At 38.8% G+C, this 16,045-nt stretch overlaps 2 protein-coding genes across 2 annotated transcripts in view; one reads left to right on the top strand and one right to left on the bottom strand.

The window, feature by feature from the left end:
• Positions 1-2,084, top strand: part of LOC103701897 (uncharacterized) — a 2,863-nt gene extending 779 nt beyond the window's left edge. The window contains exon 1 of the mRNA XM_008784115.4: positions 1-2,084. This exon is cut by the window's left edge and continues 779 nt beyond it. Within this exon, the coding sequence (XP_008782337.3) occupies positions 61-1,080 (1,020 nt within the window). The 5' untranslated portion in view covers positions 1-60 and the 3' untranslated portion in view covers positions 1,081-2,084.
• A 2,369-nt stretch (positions 2,085-4,453) lies between these two features.
• On the bottom strand, positions 4,454-15,513 carry LOC103701803 (uncharacterized). Its single transcript, XM_008783976.5, has 10 exons — positions 15,014-15,513; positions 14,736-14,902; positions 13,234-13,351; positions 12,155-12,216; positions 12,018-12,069; positions 11,805-11,910; positions 11,630-11,728; positions 10,968-11,076; positions 4,986-5,664; positions 4,454-4,874 (listed from the first exon to the last, which is right to left on the bottom strand). The coding sequence occupies exons 1-9, from the start codon at positions 15,163-15,165 to the stop codon at positions 5,138-5,140; spliced, it is 1,392 nt and encodes a 463-aa protein (XP_008782198.3). The 5' UTR covers positions 15,166-15,513; the 3' UTR covers positions 4,454-4,874; positions 4,986-5,137.
• Positions 15,514-16,045: the final 532 nt, after the last annotated feature.

The following is a 16,045-nucleotide window of genomic DNA, read 5'->3' as shown; positions in this document are numbered from 1 at the left end:
TTATTTAATTCCAATTCAGTGAGGCTAAAAAGAAGCCTATCAAGAGGAGAAAGGGAGCAGATGGAAGTGGCGATACCAATGGCACCAGCCCAAGACTTCCGCTTCCAGAGTGCATCCGCCTCCCCATATGCGAGTGCACCGTCAAGCCCGAAGCCCTTCGGCCATCCCTCAGACTACTCCTTCCATTATGCCAGTGCCCCCACCAGCCCCTCTCGAACTGCGGCCATCTATGCCCAGGTATATGGTTGGGAGGACAAATCCGGCAGGCCAAAGCCTAGCGTCGATGATGAAGAAGAATTCGACTTTGCCTTCGGTTTTGATAGGCAGCTCCAGAGGAAAGCGCCGACGACAAATCTTGCCGCTGCCGATGAGCTCTTTGAGAAGGGGAGGATCCGGCCTCTGAAGCCTCCTCCCCATCTCCACCATCCTGCAAAGGATGATGGGAGCAGTACAGCTTCCTCCTCTTCGCGAGGAGGAGGTGGTGGTTACAAACCTCCATCTCAAGAGGTTGTAGAGGAAGGCGTGAAAGATAGAGGGAGGACCCCCTCTACTCGTTCCACCACTTGTTCTTCCAGAAGTAGGAGAGGGCCGAGATCCCTCTCTCCTATTAGAGGAGCTGGGGACTTTCGCAACTTCGTCACCTCCTCTACCACCCCCACCCCCACCTCTTCAACGAAGGGTGGTGGGAGCAAGAGGTGGAGGTTGAAAGACTTGCTCCTGTTCCGGAGTGCTTCAGAAGGATGTGCGACCGAGAGAGGAAGCAAAGATGCTCCGCGCAAGCACTCCATGTTTTCGCTGCCGCCATTTTTATCCAACAGGAGAAGGTCAGGAGGGGAGCATGCAAAGAATTCCGGCTCCAAGCCGACTGATAAGAATGGTTCGATTAGAAGAGGAAGCGGGCCGGCTGTCTCTGCGCACGAGAAGCACTACAACATGAACCGTGCGGCGTCGGAGGATTTGAAGAAGAAAACGCCCCTGCCTTTCCACCGCCCTGGCCTGTTTGGTTGCTCCAGCTTCGACCCAGCCATCGACAGCATCACCAGAGGAGTTAGTAGCAACTCCTCCCGGGGGCGAACCTAATCACTGATCAAGTTGAATTGCTCACACGAGAAGGAAAAAAAAAGAAAAAAAAAAACTATTATTCTTCTTTTATAAATACTTATTATTTGTTCAATTTTTTGTTAATGTCAATGTAATCTATCTATCTGAGAGTTCATAAATTTGGGAAGGTTGCTGTTAATGGTTTCTTTCTTCTTTTTTGTGAAAACCAAGAGAGGATAAGAGAAGGAATTTATCCGTTCTGTATTTTGAAATATGTTTACTATGTATCTTATTTTAATTCGTTTGAATGAATGCCAAAGATGTATATGGAATGCTGCTATAGATGGTTGTGATAAGGAAATTTGGTTGTATGGTCTCGGCCGGGTTGCCAATACGGCTGAAGCCTCATATAATTATATTTGCTGGAGCTCAAGCCGCGCCATCTCCATGTGTCACATTCTTCTCGTCTCCATGCATTACACGTTCTCCCATCTTGCTAACAACCACTGCAATTCTCACTCGTCCTGTTTTCCTGTAGGTGTGTATGGTCTTTATTAAAATGGACGTGAACAAAAGTTTGCTAATTAACCTCTCATTTCCAACCAAAAATACTTCGCAATGCATGGTGTGCACCTACTAACAATAATATACTATACACAGCATAAAAAGTTATTTTGTTTGATAGCTATCTATCTTCTATAATAATAATGATCGTTGAGTACTGTACTGTAGGATGCATGCAAACCGCATACTATAGAAAATCCGTGCTCCTCATTTCCTAGGCCTATTTACCTGCCCACTTTTTTATTCTAATTGTCCCTCCGTATGAAGATTGTAAGGCCATTGATTGGTAGCCAATAGTTTTTTTTATGCAGCCAAAGCCCATATTATCACAAGGCAATGGTTTTCATTGGTCAATTGGACGGATATCTCTCATATACTATAAACTGCACCCACCTAAATTTGCGGAGCTGTCGAGCCATCACTTGCTTTGCAGCTATTAACATCACAGTACCCGTCATAATCCCTCACCTAAACCACCTTTTCCCTCAAATTCTATATGTTTATTATGATTTGTTTCGGCGGGATCCGCGCTTCATAAACCGGCCGGCCGCACAATCCTTACGTTCCTCATGATTTGTTTGACAAAATCAAGATTCATTGAATTAACATCTTCATATATTGATAAAAAATTTGTTATAAAAGCCAATTGGTGGTTGCTATCGCCGCTATATAACTCTAATGACCATCGTGTGTGCACAATGATTCGATATAATTTTTTAAAAGAAATGATCATTATGTTACTTGACTATGGCATATACTCCAGGGCAATGAATATACTTCAAATCATAAAAAAGATCTGTCATAGGGAGATGGTGTTTAAGAACATGAGGCATGAAGTGATGATAACATAGGAAGACTGTCGCACACAAGTCATCATTTTGAAAAATTACTGGAACATAGGAATATCTTTATCTCCTAATGAATCCCTTTATAGCTAGTTCAGTCTTTCTAGGCTAGTGTTTTGTGCACCGAATGAGTCTCCCTCTCCTTTTTTTGGGGTAAAGTGGGTGAATTAAATTATTTGAATATAGATACATCCACAAAGTCAAAATATATATATATATATATATATTTGAAAATTGAAGAGGATGATTTGTCGAAGAATCCTATAGTATATAGATCTTGTGTGTTTTACTATATAAGATGTCATCCAATTAGTTACATTATTAATTTTCTTACGTACATGTGATATTTCAGTAGAGAGCGGAAACAAATTATGCAAATTATTAAAAACTTCTCTGTATCATGGTGGAACAATTTGCCCTATTGCTCCAAGATTATGAAAAGTTCCAGCCTAATTAAATTCTTCAAAATCTTCCTGTGTAGACAACCAAAAGCAAATTAATACCGGTGAGGTGTTGAACAAGAAAGGTTGGAGCGCATGCTTCTGCTGTCCGTTATGTAGCATTAGCTTTGAATCTATGGATCATGTTCCTATCAACAATTCTTTCTCTAACTCAATTTGGAGGCAAATTAACCAAGTTATGAAGACACAATTGTCAAGCAAGGCTTTGTTTCTCTTTGTTATAATCTCTTAGGAATTCGGGTGTGTAGCTCCTTTGTTTATTTTAATGGGTCTTCCTCCCTTCTCTCTGTAGCTCCTCTTAAGTTAGTTCCTATATGATTGATTAACCATAAAAAACACTACCCAGCCCGCCACTGTTTGCCTCTCCCTTCATGAGGTGGAGCTTCTATAATAAGTGCTATGGTAGATGGAAATTGCGCATGAGATAACTCCAAAGCAGTCACATAGTTTTCTCATGGAAATTCTCACCGCCAGCCAATGATGCAACCCAACAGAGGTAGTTCCAATGAGAGAGTTGCACGTCAACTTATTTCTATTCGATTGTTGCGTTACTTCAACATTCTCGTTCAAAAATTCAAAACTGACCATTGACATGAAAAGTAATGCACGGTCGGTGACCAGAATTCCATGAGGAACCCTCAGAAACAATAATGCTCGGATCATTGCAGCGTAATTCATGCAGTTCATTCACGGCCCTAGACTTCAATTCTACCTTCCTTAGACGTGAAATCCACTCATGAGAATTGCAAATAAAAATTGATATTGTTGAGTATGATTAAATGATTGTAGGCACTTCATGATTGTATCGTGTTTATATCCAAAAGTAGACGCTTCATGATTGTACATCAGACCATCCCAAGTTATTTAGTAACACCATCTAGTGTTTTAGCCTTTAAAAGATTTAGTGCATAGTTACAGAGTCTTCAAAGCATATGATGTTTAGTTTAATTTGATAATGAATGTGCAGAATTTAATTTCACGGGCTGTGTATGATTGACATCTGAACTGTGACTAAATTAAGCAGCAGCGAATTCACTTAGAAATTAGTACAGCAAGTATGATCCCATAAGACTTGACCACAAGTGATTTAAATTTGTTATTTCTAAGGATTAAAAGTATTTCAAACATACATCTATCCTATCAAACTCCAGACTAACAAAACCAGCGTGAAAGGGATTCATGCGACCAAACAAGTGAATGGGGTTCGCATGGTCCAAAATCTAAATCGTATAATCAAAAGCTTATTTAGGGTGGATCTGAGCCACCCCACATCATTGACAGCATGGACTATCAGCAAAAATTGCCTAAAACCAGCTCTAAACTTGTTTATCTAGTTTGACAAATTATGATAGAAATGTCACCAAAAAGCCTTCACTAGGTCCTTCCAACCAAAGATGATCATCCTCAGTGTTACTGACTTGCCTTCCCACCTACCAATCATCAGGACTCAAATGTCCGTATCATTGTTATCATTTGGAAGTCAAAAAAAGCTGAGAAGTTACAAGTTCTTCCATGATTAGCTAACGGCAAAAAACCAATATATCAGAACCAAGTCTTTCTCTTCAGGTGGAATCCCTTTTTAGATCAGGGAGTTCCAAAATGGTTTGTTACCGAAGCATGAACTATGCTTCTCCGGCAGGCAAAACAAATATCCAGCTACTTAAACTACAAAAGTACTGTTGATCAATCTTTAAAACTTACTGTTGTCTTTTATATCACAAGTTTCAGGAACATTTATATGCTTTAGTCTACCCAGGGGTATCGCCCCGAACTTGAAAAGAAATTCAGTATCACGAAATTCAGTGACACAATTTTGATGCCGTCATGCAAGCCTTGTCATATATTGAAAGGAAGATTTTGTTGGTTTATAGTGATGCTTCAGTATTGGTGGAATCATTACCAAATCCAGACAAATCCTTCCGTTGGCTGGATATCAGACCCATATGCCCTCTTTTAGCATCACCTAGGACATCAAACAGGTAAACAAAAACGCTGAAATAATCTCAAATGATGTTTCACTTGGTTGCCCAAATTATAATGCATCATAAGAAAAAAGCAGCAAAATCCTGATTACCTGGGATGGAGATATTTATAAGCTAAGACAAGACTCAAACTGCCTTGATTGACGACTTCTATCAGCAACTCTGCATTGATTTCGTACCATTTTACAAGCCAGAACACAAATTTTCAGTAGCAGGATCCAGCCAACCTGGACTAAAACAAATCTCAAGGCCTCCATCTACGGAACTGCATTCCTGGAGGCAGTGTTGGGTTACTATCAAAATCTGGTGGTCTTGATAGATGGATTGAGCTCCACGGATGAAAGTGAGAATCTGCATAAGGATGGTTGAGATAATTTCCCCCATTGAAAGACCTTCCAGCCACATTCAGCAGATTGCCTGCATTGTAAGTATGGCTGCCAAGGACCCCTCTATTTGCTTCAGATGGCACTATGTTATTTCTATGACACAATTCCAGTTGTGTGTTATAAAGATTACTAAAGGGGATCCTTTGAGGGATGGGATGCTGCATATGAATTCCATTTTCAAAATAACTGGCTTGCCTCGGATTCCTAGCTAATGAAGCGAGATCCCTTGTCATGGCAAGCTGCTTTGTCCTTCCACGACCATTAAAGGAAGCCTTGTCAATAGACATGTTCTGTTTCTGTTTCTTGGTAGGATAACACGGCTCTTTCTTTCTTCTTTTCTTAGGAGGTGCTCTAGTTTCAGAGGAATTTTTCTGGCGCTTGGAACCTGGCTTATAATAATCGAAAAAACACTGAATACTTTCTGGACCAGGAACTCAGTTCTAACTTTGAAGACAAACATAGTAACTCATTTGAAGACAAACATAGTAATTCATTTATCTTCTAATAGAAGGTAACTAATATGTAGTACAAATTCCTCAAACCACAGCCAAGTCCATGTCTTGGCCAGTTCAACTACAATATTCTCCCATATATGCCAATATGCGAAACTAAAAAGTGCTGCGCGCATGAAAATATTACCAAATGCAGAGAGGTGCAACAGTCAGTATAAAAGAAATCTGCCAGTACTGTACATGGGCTGGACACTGATTGGATCCAAGGAACACCCAGACTCAAAGCTTGCAAGATAATTGGAATTCAGGTTCAGGTTTTCCTTATCTAGTTCCATTTGGGTTTGGATTTGTATTCAGATAATTAACAGATCTATAATAAATTTCCAAAAACATTTTCATTGATATTTTTCTCCAAAAAATTTGCTGTAAATGCATAACAGCCTTACAATGGTTGAATTATCAACTTTATTGCTGCAATGTTCACATATGCAACATCAGTTTCCTTTTGTTTCTATTTGGTAGAGGCAGTATCATTTATTTATTTACATGACATCTGAAAAGGAACACCAACAATTGCCTGCTTTTACTAATTCTAGGTTCTAATTTCTTCAATTTGATGGTGCAAATTTAAATTCAAAAACGATACCTATTATAAATTAACATGATATAGAAGTGCATATTAGACATGTTTGAGAATTTTATCAATATATGACAGCTGCTTAAGTACCCTTTTTTTCTGTGTGTGTGTGTGAGAGAGAGAGAGAGGAAACTACCTTTGTTTTTGTTTTTATATATCCGTCTATATGTTAGTCTAACAGCCCAGATTTAATCATCCAATTGAATCCCACTTCCTACCACTGGTATGCATGATAGATACTAGTGGGAGGTACCAGGTTGGAATTTAATCTTCTAATCGGATCCCTCTTCTTACCACCAGTATGCATGATAGATACTAGTAGGAGGTACCAGCTCAAAAGTAATTGATCAATAAAACAAAGGGTTATTGCTACAAGCCCACGCGTCACCCCAAGTTAATCAAAAATCCCCCCACCTCCCTCCCCAACTGCCTCCGACCCACCATGGCTGCTCCACCCTCCTGTACTCTCCCTTTCTCTGTGTAGGTCATGCCAGCTCAATGTGGCCACCCATCTAACTGCTCTCTCTATTTCCCTCCTTTCTTCTCTAAAGAAGACTGGGGAGGAGACGGAGATGTCTTTTGAAGGTTTAGATATTACAATGTCATTCATTGAGTCCAAGCAGGCAACGGCAGATCCTTGGGAATATAAATCATGCAAAAAATTAGAAGTGGGGATGGGTTTTTGGTTTAGAAAAAGAAAGAGGGAAGGAAAGAGTGAGGGCAGACAGAGTTGCTCCTGAGGTGTTATAGGAGGCAGAGATACAGTGGATGGAGGCGGTCAAGGAGGTCGGGGAGGACTTCAAGGTTGAGAGAGAGAGAGCGAGAAGAAACAGGCTTTAATAGCATACATCTATTGAGCAGCAGTTGATCTCATAGATAAAAGAAAAAGTGAAAATCTGGGCAAAGTGTGAGAAGGAAATTGAGTGTAATTACTTCAACAGCTTGGATGAAACCATATGCTCCATTCCACTTATAAGTTTCTTAAATGGATATATGGTTAAAGAATCCTATATTTGTAATGTCCTATATATAAAGGTTGAGATTAATGTTTATGAAAAATACTAATTTAGAAATAGGTAGGAGCCATTGCTCGGTGCCAAGGTCGGCGGAACCATCCCGAACTGGACGATTTCATTTGTACCGGCGGCAAACTGGGATGGTTCCGACCATACTGACAGCGGACCAGGACGGTTCTGGCAACAGAAACGAAACTCGTTGCCAGAGGAAGAGAAGGAGAAGGAAAGAGAGAGCGAGCGGGAGAGGGAGGGAGAGGGAGGGAGAGAGGACGAGAGAGTGAGGCGGAGGCCGGCAAGCTGCACAAAGGATGCTCCACTGAACTCCGTGGTCGGGTCTCCTGTTTCGAAATAGGGGACCCGGCCGGGTCACTGGCCTCCGCCTCCTACCCGGGTCACTGGCCTCCGCCTCCTACCCGGGTCACTGGCCTCTGCCACCCTCCTCTCTCTCTCTCCCCCTCCTCTTTTTCTTTCTCTCTCCCATTGGCTCTCTCCCCCGCCTTATCTATTGTGTCGATACAGGCTTAGCACAGCACGACGCAGGCCCATATCGACCCGTGCTGCCAGAAAACCGGCCAGGGCCCGGTACCGGCACAGCAGACCATGCTTGATGCAATGGTAAAGGCTTGGGCTGACAGGTGCAATGACATAGGTTTGAATTCTAGGCAGCTACTTTGTGTAAAAACAAGCCAAAAGTTATGTCTGTCCCCAATTCGCCCCTCCTAGGACTCCAGATTTTGAGAATATAACTGGGTAATGATATTTTGACTATTTTAGAACCAGGTACCAAAATAAATCTCTTAGTGTATTAATGCATATCGAATATTTACTCAATAATTTCTATAACTTTTATCATGTAATCAGTTCAGTTCTAACCACTCCAACCCAACCCAAAAATATTACTTGTTCTAGTTTCAGGATCCAAACTTAAATTTTTTAACAGTATTAATTACAAGCCTAATTTTTACTGAGTGAAACCCATTCCTAGTAAGCCAGATTAGAAATCAACTGAAAACCTTGACGACATGCCATTGCTTTAAAATTCATTTAAGTTTGACTCAAATTGGCTGAATCAACTAAACTCAGTTCCTTTTCAAGTCAACTCAACTTCTTAGTCGATTGTGTAAAACTCGTCAAGTCTCCTAGTCAACTTAAAAATTCATCAAGGATTGACTCAGTCAAGTGATAAGCTAATTAAATTTTAAAATTTTTAATGGTCTCAAGGCTCATAATAGGGAATTATAATGACAATTAAGGGTTCTAAAACCAATAAACCCATTATGGGAACAATGGCTCCTCCTTCCTCTCTTTAATTTCTATCTTTTCTCATCTTTTCTTATTATTGATTGTTCAGACACAAACTTCCAATTTATTCAGCATATAAAAAACTGTATTTTATAATTTTATTATACTTTTTTCTAAGTATATAACACAAACAGTATTTTACCAAACATATAATGAAATTTTATTTCCTAACTGATATTCAGTTTTGAAATTCAAGATTAAGGGGGAAAAGTCGAGTCCTTAAGTTGATTCAACTTAGCTGAAGTTCAAGCAGAGCCGAATTTCTCAGTTTTAAAAATTTACAACACAAGAAGGCTGATTAGATTGCAACAATTTCAAGTAATAATGTATACTATTATTTTTTTGCATATGTATATATCCAGAAACTATATTCTTGTAACTACATATTACACATGCCTTTATTTTCTAAATACTATTGAGTCTATGGGAACTTGGTCAAGACTTCAAGTTGACTTGGCTGAATCTCAAATTGATTTGAGTTTTTTGGTTATTATATGGAGGCTAGTCAGATTGCAAGAAATTAAAAAAGAATAAAGAGTTTTAAATGTTTCTAGATTCCTCTTATCAAATAATGTTTAGGATGATCATATGACAGCATACAACCTGATAGATACCTCTCATGGAACCACATTAGATCCTAAGTAATTTACAACAAGAAAGGCAATGTGGTCAGGGTACAGGCCTTCCATTTTGCAGAACTTTCAATGGACCAATAGATACAAGTAAATAGCTACAGAGATATGAAAACTGCATATCATTTAAAATCCTATTATACATCCTATAGTTTGCAATTAATTCATTTCAATTATACTGACGTCCACTAATATTTAATTAAGCATTACTAGAGAAATTCAGATTAACGGTTACGTGGCATCCTGAGTAATGGAATCTAATGAAGTCATTCTCTCTCCCCCTCTCTAGCCTTAGATTTTATATGTGGTATCCCTGAAGAAGCTGAATTTAACTCCATCACAGTATTTTGTCAAATGTTACTCAGACACATGATATGGGTGACAAGCGTCCAGGTGTCCCAACAAATCCAACATGGGAACCTTTAAGAAATCCTGACAAGCAGGCACATCAATATCACATCTACATGTTACAACTGTGTAAATTTGAAGGATAAACGCATATAGTGAATATTCACTAGGACCGATTGTTTCAATAATTCATAAAACAGATAAAAATTATGCTAAATGTTATGTTAGTTTTGACAACTTTTCCATAGTAGTGTTAATGGTGAACAGGGTAATGGTGATGACATCTTGGTGATTTGAAGTGACAAGGACTGTAATGAAATGTCCCAAGTGTCTGTCCAACATGTCAAGAAACTAAAATTTGGAGTGTGGAAGCAATGCAATTGTCACTGAGAAGGACCATGAAATTATGATCCAATAAAATCTTTTGGGTTATAATAGACACTTGGATTTAATTGCATCACTCTATATCAAGTGTTGCCCTCTCGCTATGCCAAGACTTTTGTATGGAGGAACCTTGAAGGGTTGCTATCAAGTTGCATGAGCTTAATCAATAGATTTTATAAAAGCGATTCCTACTCACCAGCTAGCCTTATGTTCATGGCATGTTGTCTCTTGCCAAGGTGGCCTTGAGATAGAGTTCAAAACTAAATTTGAGGATTGCAATTGGATCAAGAGCCAATTATTACAGGTTTTCAAAAGTTGATATATCACAAAGAGGACCATATGACCGACCATAAATGGGAAAGGCTTGTTGGTTAAAGGTAGAGTTAATCTACTCTATCAGAACTGATCATAGAGATGTGAATACGTTTAAGGACTGGCACAAGATGGGCATCCATTAATGTGAACTCCTTGCTCTTAGACTTGATTCTGTAACTACTATGGGAACCCTCTCGCAATCACTAATAAAAGCTCAGATACTTAATAAAAAACGAAAAAGGGAAAAAATCATGCAACCTTAGCTCTCTCTCTCTCTCTCTAGATAGTTGTGTTAATTTGAGTCTCAAAAGAAGTTCAAATAAGCAGACATACATTATTAAATCATACTGAACCAACACCTTGGACGGGAGAATTTTAAGTGTTAGCTAGACTGTCATATGCTTCCTAGGTCCATAACAATGGCATCTTGCAGATTCCAGTTTCCAACGGGCTATTATTATTATTGGCTATGGACATGGCAATACAAATATCATTCAATTCTAGGAGTCTGTTTCTTCTTATAACGCATTGGCATTTAAACATATTTCCAGAAGAACCGATCACCCAAGTGAATCTATAGTGATTCTCAAGATAGGACATACCTTTGTTTGCAGACCTAGCCTTTGCAATTGTTCTGGCATGCCTTGCTGCTGCTCCTCTTCTGTGCTTCTCCGCCAGAACCTTTGATCTCTCTGCTTCATTGCTCCAACGCTAAAATAGAGAAAATGTATCTGCACTGTTTAATACAACACATGCATTGCATGGACAATTCAAGAGGTGCAAATTGCAGGTCCACCTGATGTTCATGTGAATGAAGGCTAGGATTATGTACTATTAGACCAGGTGGCTAAATCAGATCAATAGGGATGTAAGTTTTCAAGGGGTTCTTTTTTCCCTCAATTATGTATTCTTAGTGGCATTTCACAAACACATTTGCAAGTTGGGATCCTCCTGATGATCAAACTGAGGTTCAGATTTAAAAAATACCATATTCGAACATGAAGATCAAGAGCAATTTCAAGATGCAGGGGGCACTATATTCTCTTTCATCGCTCATCAATTTTTTTTCTTTTTCTTAAATAAGTCCTGCAAATGCAGAAGATAGAAGAGTGGGTATGAAAAAGAGGCCATAAAAAAGCTTTCTTGTTTCACATGAGTTGCAAACATGGATGGTTAAAATATCAGCTTAGTGGAAATTTGGGTTTAGATAGTAGAATAGATGATTATACTAAATACCTGTCTGCCTAACAACCAAATTTCTCACCTGGCGGAAAGTTTTCAGTCTATAGAGGTTACGTCCCTTAACAAGCAAAGAAAATAAGGGCGGCAGCGCCTTCACACCTTTGCTCCACAACACTTCGACCTTCTCAAGCACAGAAACAATGTTACATGATAAATAGTAGTTTAAAGATATATCCAATCATGGTATGTGATCTTACAGTAAAAGTATGTTGCTGTTTGGCTGCACCATAACTTTCCTTTACAACTCTTCCTGCAATTGTCCGCCTTCCTATAATACTTGCACCTCTTGTAACTATGTCAAACCTATTTAAAAATTTGAAGCCATCTTAATAGAAAGTTTATACAGGTGATATGAAAATTCCTAAAGGAAGAGTGTATTTTAAGATAAATAGGAATCAAAAACCACACACTTCTCATAAACCCTCTGCTCGAACAAAATGACGTCGCCTTTGCAAACATCCCCTGCAAGGAAATAAAGTTCCTTTAGTCTGATCTCTGACTGACTAATTGTGTGTGCTCAAAACCATGGGCGGCTAATTATTTGTACCTGTACAATTGAAAACAAAGGATGACCTTGGATACAATTTTCCCCCATTTCCATCTTTTATCCTGAAAAATACAAAAATAACCACAATAAGCTTGCTAATATAATCCGGCAACATCAAGGGAGAACCTTTTATCAACCCATGTCCATCACTGACATAGTAATCGATGTTAGCATACAGTCTTTCAAAAGACAACCATTCTGCATCTCGACCATTTTGCATCTCATGTTATGTGGTAATGATATTGAAAGAAAAGCAATAGCTGGTGCATACATCCGGTTAAAAATAGAATGATAACTGGCATTTTAATATGGAATTTAAGATGTCGGAGGAGTTTTTCTGTGGATGAAATGTTATTTATGTATATGGGAGGTTTTTCTAAAGTATTGTTCATAATTTAAAGCAAGTATAAGTGATACAATGGAGAGATTAACTAAGCAGCCTGACCATTACTAAGCACATCAAGGACATTCCTTGTAGCATTTTAAGAGGTGACATCAGCTTAAGTGGACATATTACAGAAGTGATTAGAGAAACATATTGAATATAAGTCAGCTACGTTAACAATATTTTGGATCCAAACAACTGCTAGAAAGCTTAAGAAATTTTGCAAAGAAGATTATTATGAGAAAGAAAATTTGCTATCACTCGATCAGTAATAACACTTTGAACTGGATTAATTAGTTAATATTTAGTTTCAATTAAATAAAAACAGGGAAAGCAGATACTAAAATTTGCTATCACTAATCAGTAATAACACTTTGAACTGGATTAATTAGTTAGTATTTAGTTTCAAGTATTTAAAAACAGGTAAAGCAGATACTTTACCTTCTCAACTTTATCTAAAAACTTGAAACTTCCCAGGAAAATAAAAGATTATTCTTCGAAACAGGAGAATCTATTCTTCTGTTAACATGTGACAAGAAAATCAACCACACAGTTGCAAACTGGCAGTTAATGTAAATAACATGAATGCAGGTTCTTTACCAAAATACAAAACATCAATTTTGGAGCTAAGCAAGAAGCACGCTCAAACTTATGGAAATGCAGTCATATTCTAAAAGCATCATCAGTGAGAAACCTCCAGTGCTCCAGAATTCTTTCAATACACGTAGCTTTAGTCCCGTTTAATCTAAGCCCATGCTTCCTCAAGTAAGCTTTGCACGCTTCCAGCTTGAGTATATCTAGACTTTTGTTTCCTGCAAAACATAGAAATATCACAAAACATGCTACACGGCTTGACAAATTGAACACAAATTTCTTATTTACTTCTCTAAAGACTTCCAAAACAATATAATTTGTACATCTTTAGGTCTAGACATGCACAATAGTACTTAGAAGGATATCATGATACATCTAAAATTGTTTGAACTACTATATGTACAATAATAAAATTCGCTTATTCCAGCAAACCAACACTTAAGATAATAGATAAATTGATACATGCATTATCCTCAGCTGGAGAGTAAAATAGAAAAATAATAGCCAATGGTTTTACTATTAAGAATACTGCTCCAATTTAGCCAAGAAGAAAAGGGTACATCCTTCAAAAAGATATAGCTACAAAATTTCTTCAAAGCAAGGATTAAGGTATATCACCATACTGGTATATATTGTATGGTCATATGACTCCATGTATCACACATACTGGTCCGTGCCATTGTGCATCGGTCAAATATGCAATAACACGAACCAATTTTCTTCATTATGAATCCTGGCACGTGCTGGGAACATAAGTAGAATGGCATGTCACTTAAATAGGAAGAGAAAATAATCCGAAAATGAGAGGAGAATAAAGAGGAAGAGGAAGGGACAGTCAGAAGTGAGAGAGAAAGTATGAGATCCCAGGAAGTATGAGATTACATTCCTGAATGGTACTTATTCCTTCCATGAAAACCTAGTTAACTATGAGATCACAGAAAAGGAGAAGATACATAATTGTCCATGATATTGAAATCTCGCTCTTGGAGAGAGAGTCTCTAAGCTATAATCATTTTGAAGAATGGATTAAGAGCTTAAGTCAATGCCATCAAGTAATACCCATTATTACATATCAATTTCCTGATTCCATCAAAAACCAGCTTCAGTACCCTACCCCCATATGAGCCCAAGAGACAAAATTCTAAAAACTCTTCTTAGGTATTAGTAAAAATTATGATTACTGAATTCACCTATTACCATGAAACTAACTAACACTCACATTTCGCTTAGTATCCAGAGAATTACCATTTAACTCCATCCCTGGTGTCTTCCTCCATTTATACTAAATCATAAGAATCGTGCATGAAGAATCATTTTTCAGCATCCATTTTCGTATTCACCAAACTAGGAGACCTTTTTTCCCGGATGTAAAAGTTCTCCGACAAAAAATTACAAATAAAAGAACTAGCAAATCAATAAGAGACTGGTCACACGTGACAGCCCAAATCCTTCATCAGCCAAATGCACAGCCACCCAGATTTACAACTACCATAAAAAGAAAAGTGTGTAAACATTATTCAACAGCAACAATAACAACAGAAGAATTTCTATATACAATCGCATTCACGTGTGTATGAGAGAGCAAGAGAGCAAAGAAGATACTCCGGAGGAGATCGATGACTTTGTTGCAGAGTTCTTCGTCCGTAGGCTTTCCATCCATGGCATCATCATCATCTTCTTCTTCCTCCTCCTCCTCCTCCTCTTCTTCTTCTTCATAATCAGCATCGTCACCGTCTTCTTCCTCTTCCGTGGATCCGCCCACGTCCTCACTGTCGATCCAAGACCAGAATCAAATTCAAAGAAGGAAACCGACTTCCCTTCCCCAAAACTTTTGAGTTTATTCCTAGGAGCCTAACAAACGAAGAGAAATTCGAGATAACCTCAAGGATTCTTCGTCTCCTTCTTCAGATTCGTCATCCTCTTCTTCTTCTTCCTCGGAATCTTCTTCTTGTGCTTCGGATTCTTCTTCTTCGGAAAAGGAGGAAGAGGAGATGGAGATGATCGCGCGCTTCCCCTTCTTCGAAGTCGGCATTCTTCTCAAAGAATGGGGAAGGATTTCGAGGATCCGAACGAAGGAAAGACCGTAAGGGGAGAAGGGGGCGGAGAGACGATTGTTGAAGGTCTTGGATTTTGTGGGATTTTGAAAGCGGGATGGGAATATGGTGCTCCCTCTCACAGAAGCGGTTTCCCTATCTTAACAAATCAGGCCAACCTTGGGCCATGCCAAATCTTGTCCAATATTTAGGTAAAAGATTCCTGGTTGTGTTAAGGACATGATGAATAATTTGATATTACAGACATAATTGTATTAGAGGGAGGGCAGGATTCCTTTAATCTATCATGAAAATGACTTCGGGAGTTCATGCCAAATTATGTATGTATATGTCTGTGTGTGTGTGTGTGTGTGTGTGTGTGTGTGTGTGTGTGTATATTTGGTGTTTGTTTAAGGATATGGGTGTAGCCGTGAGGGTATGTCAAAACTCCCGAAGTCATTTTCATGATAGATTAAAGGAATCCTAACCTCCCTCTAATACAATTATGTCTGTAATATCAAATTTATTCATCATGTCCTTAACACAACCAGCAATCTTTTACCTAAATATTGGACAAGATTTGGCATGAACTTTAGACACCGGTCTTCTCTTTGCCCCTTTGGGCAGTCCTAGGGTTGTTCCTCCCTTTGCCATAACCTCTGTGAGGACCTGTGCGGGCATGTGTTTAGTCCCACATCGGTTATTCGCTGGGTAAATCTTGGGTACTTATACAGGATCAAGGAACCCAAATAATACCTTCCGGCTAGCCATTTTGGGTGAGGTCCTGGGTTGTTACAACCTCTTCTTCTAATTAGAGTCGCACCCCTCAATCACAGGGATTGTGCAACTGCAGTTGCATCAATGAAGTAACGGGCGTCC

The sequence above is a fragment of the Phoenix dactylifera genome, chromosome 12 (assembly GCF_051530095.1).
Source record: "Phoenix dactylifera cultivar Ajwa chromosome 12, Ajwa_hap1_PhDact_Kaust_v1.1, whole genome shotgun sequence".
Lineage (NCBI taxonomy): Eukaryota > Viridiplantae > Streptophyta > Magnoliopsida > Arecales > Arecaceae > Phoenix > Phoenix dactylifera.
This window is presented reverse-complemented; position numbering and strand designations above follow the sequence as displayed.

Excerpts from the sequence above, each read along its gene's own strand:
- LOC103701803 (XM_008783976.5), bottom strand. The coding sequence starts at position 15,165 with ATGCCGACTTCGAAGAAGGGGAAGCGCGCGATCATCTCCATCTCCTCT. Across the intron at positions 13,352-14,735 it reads AGTCATCGATCTCCTCCGGA|GAAACAAAAGTCTAGATATA; the intron begins GTATCTTCTTTG and ends TATGTTTTGCAG. Across the intron at positions 12,070-12,154 it reads CTTTGTTTTCAATTGTACAG|GGGATGTTTGCAAAGGCGAC; the intron begins GTACAAATAATT and ends ATTTCCTTGCAG.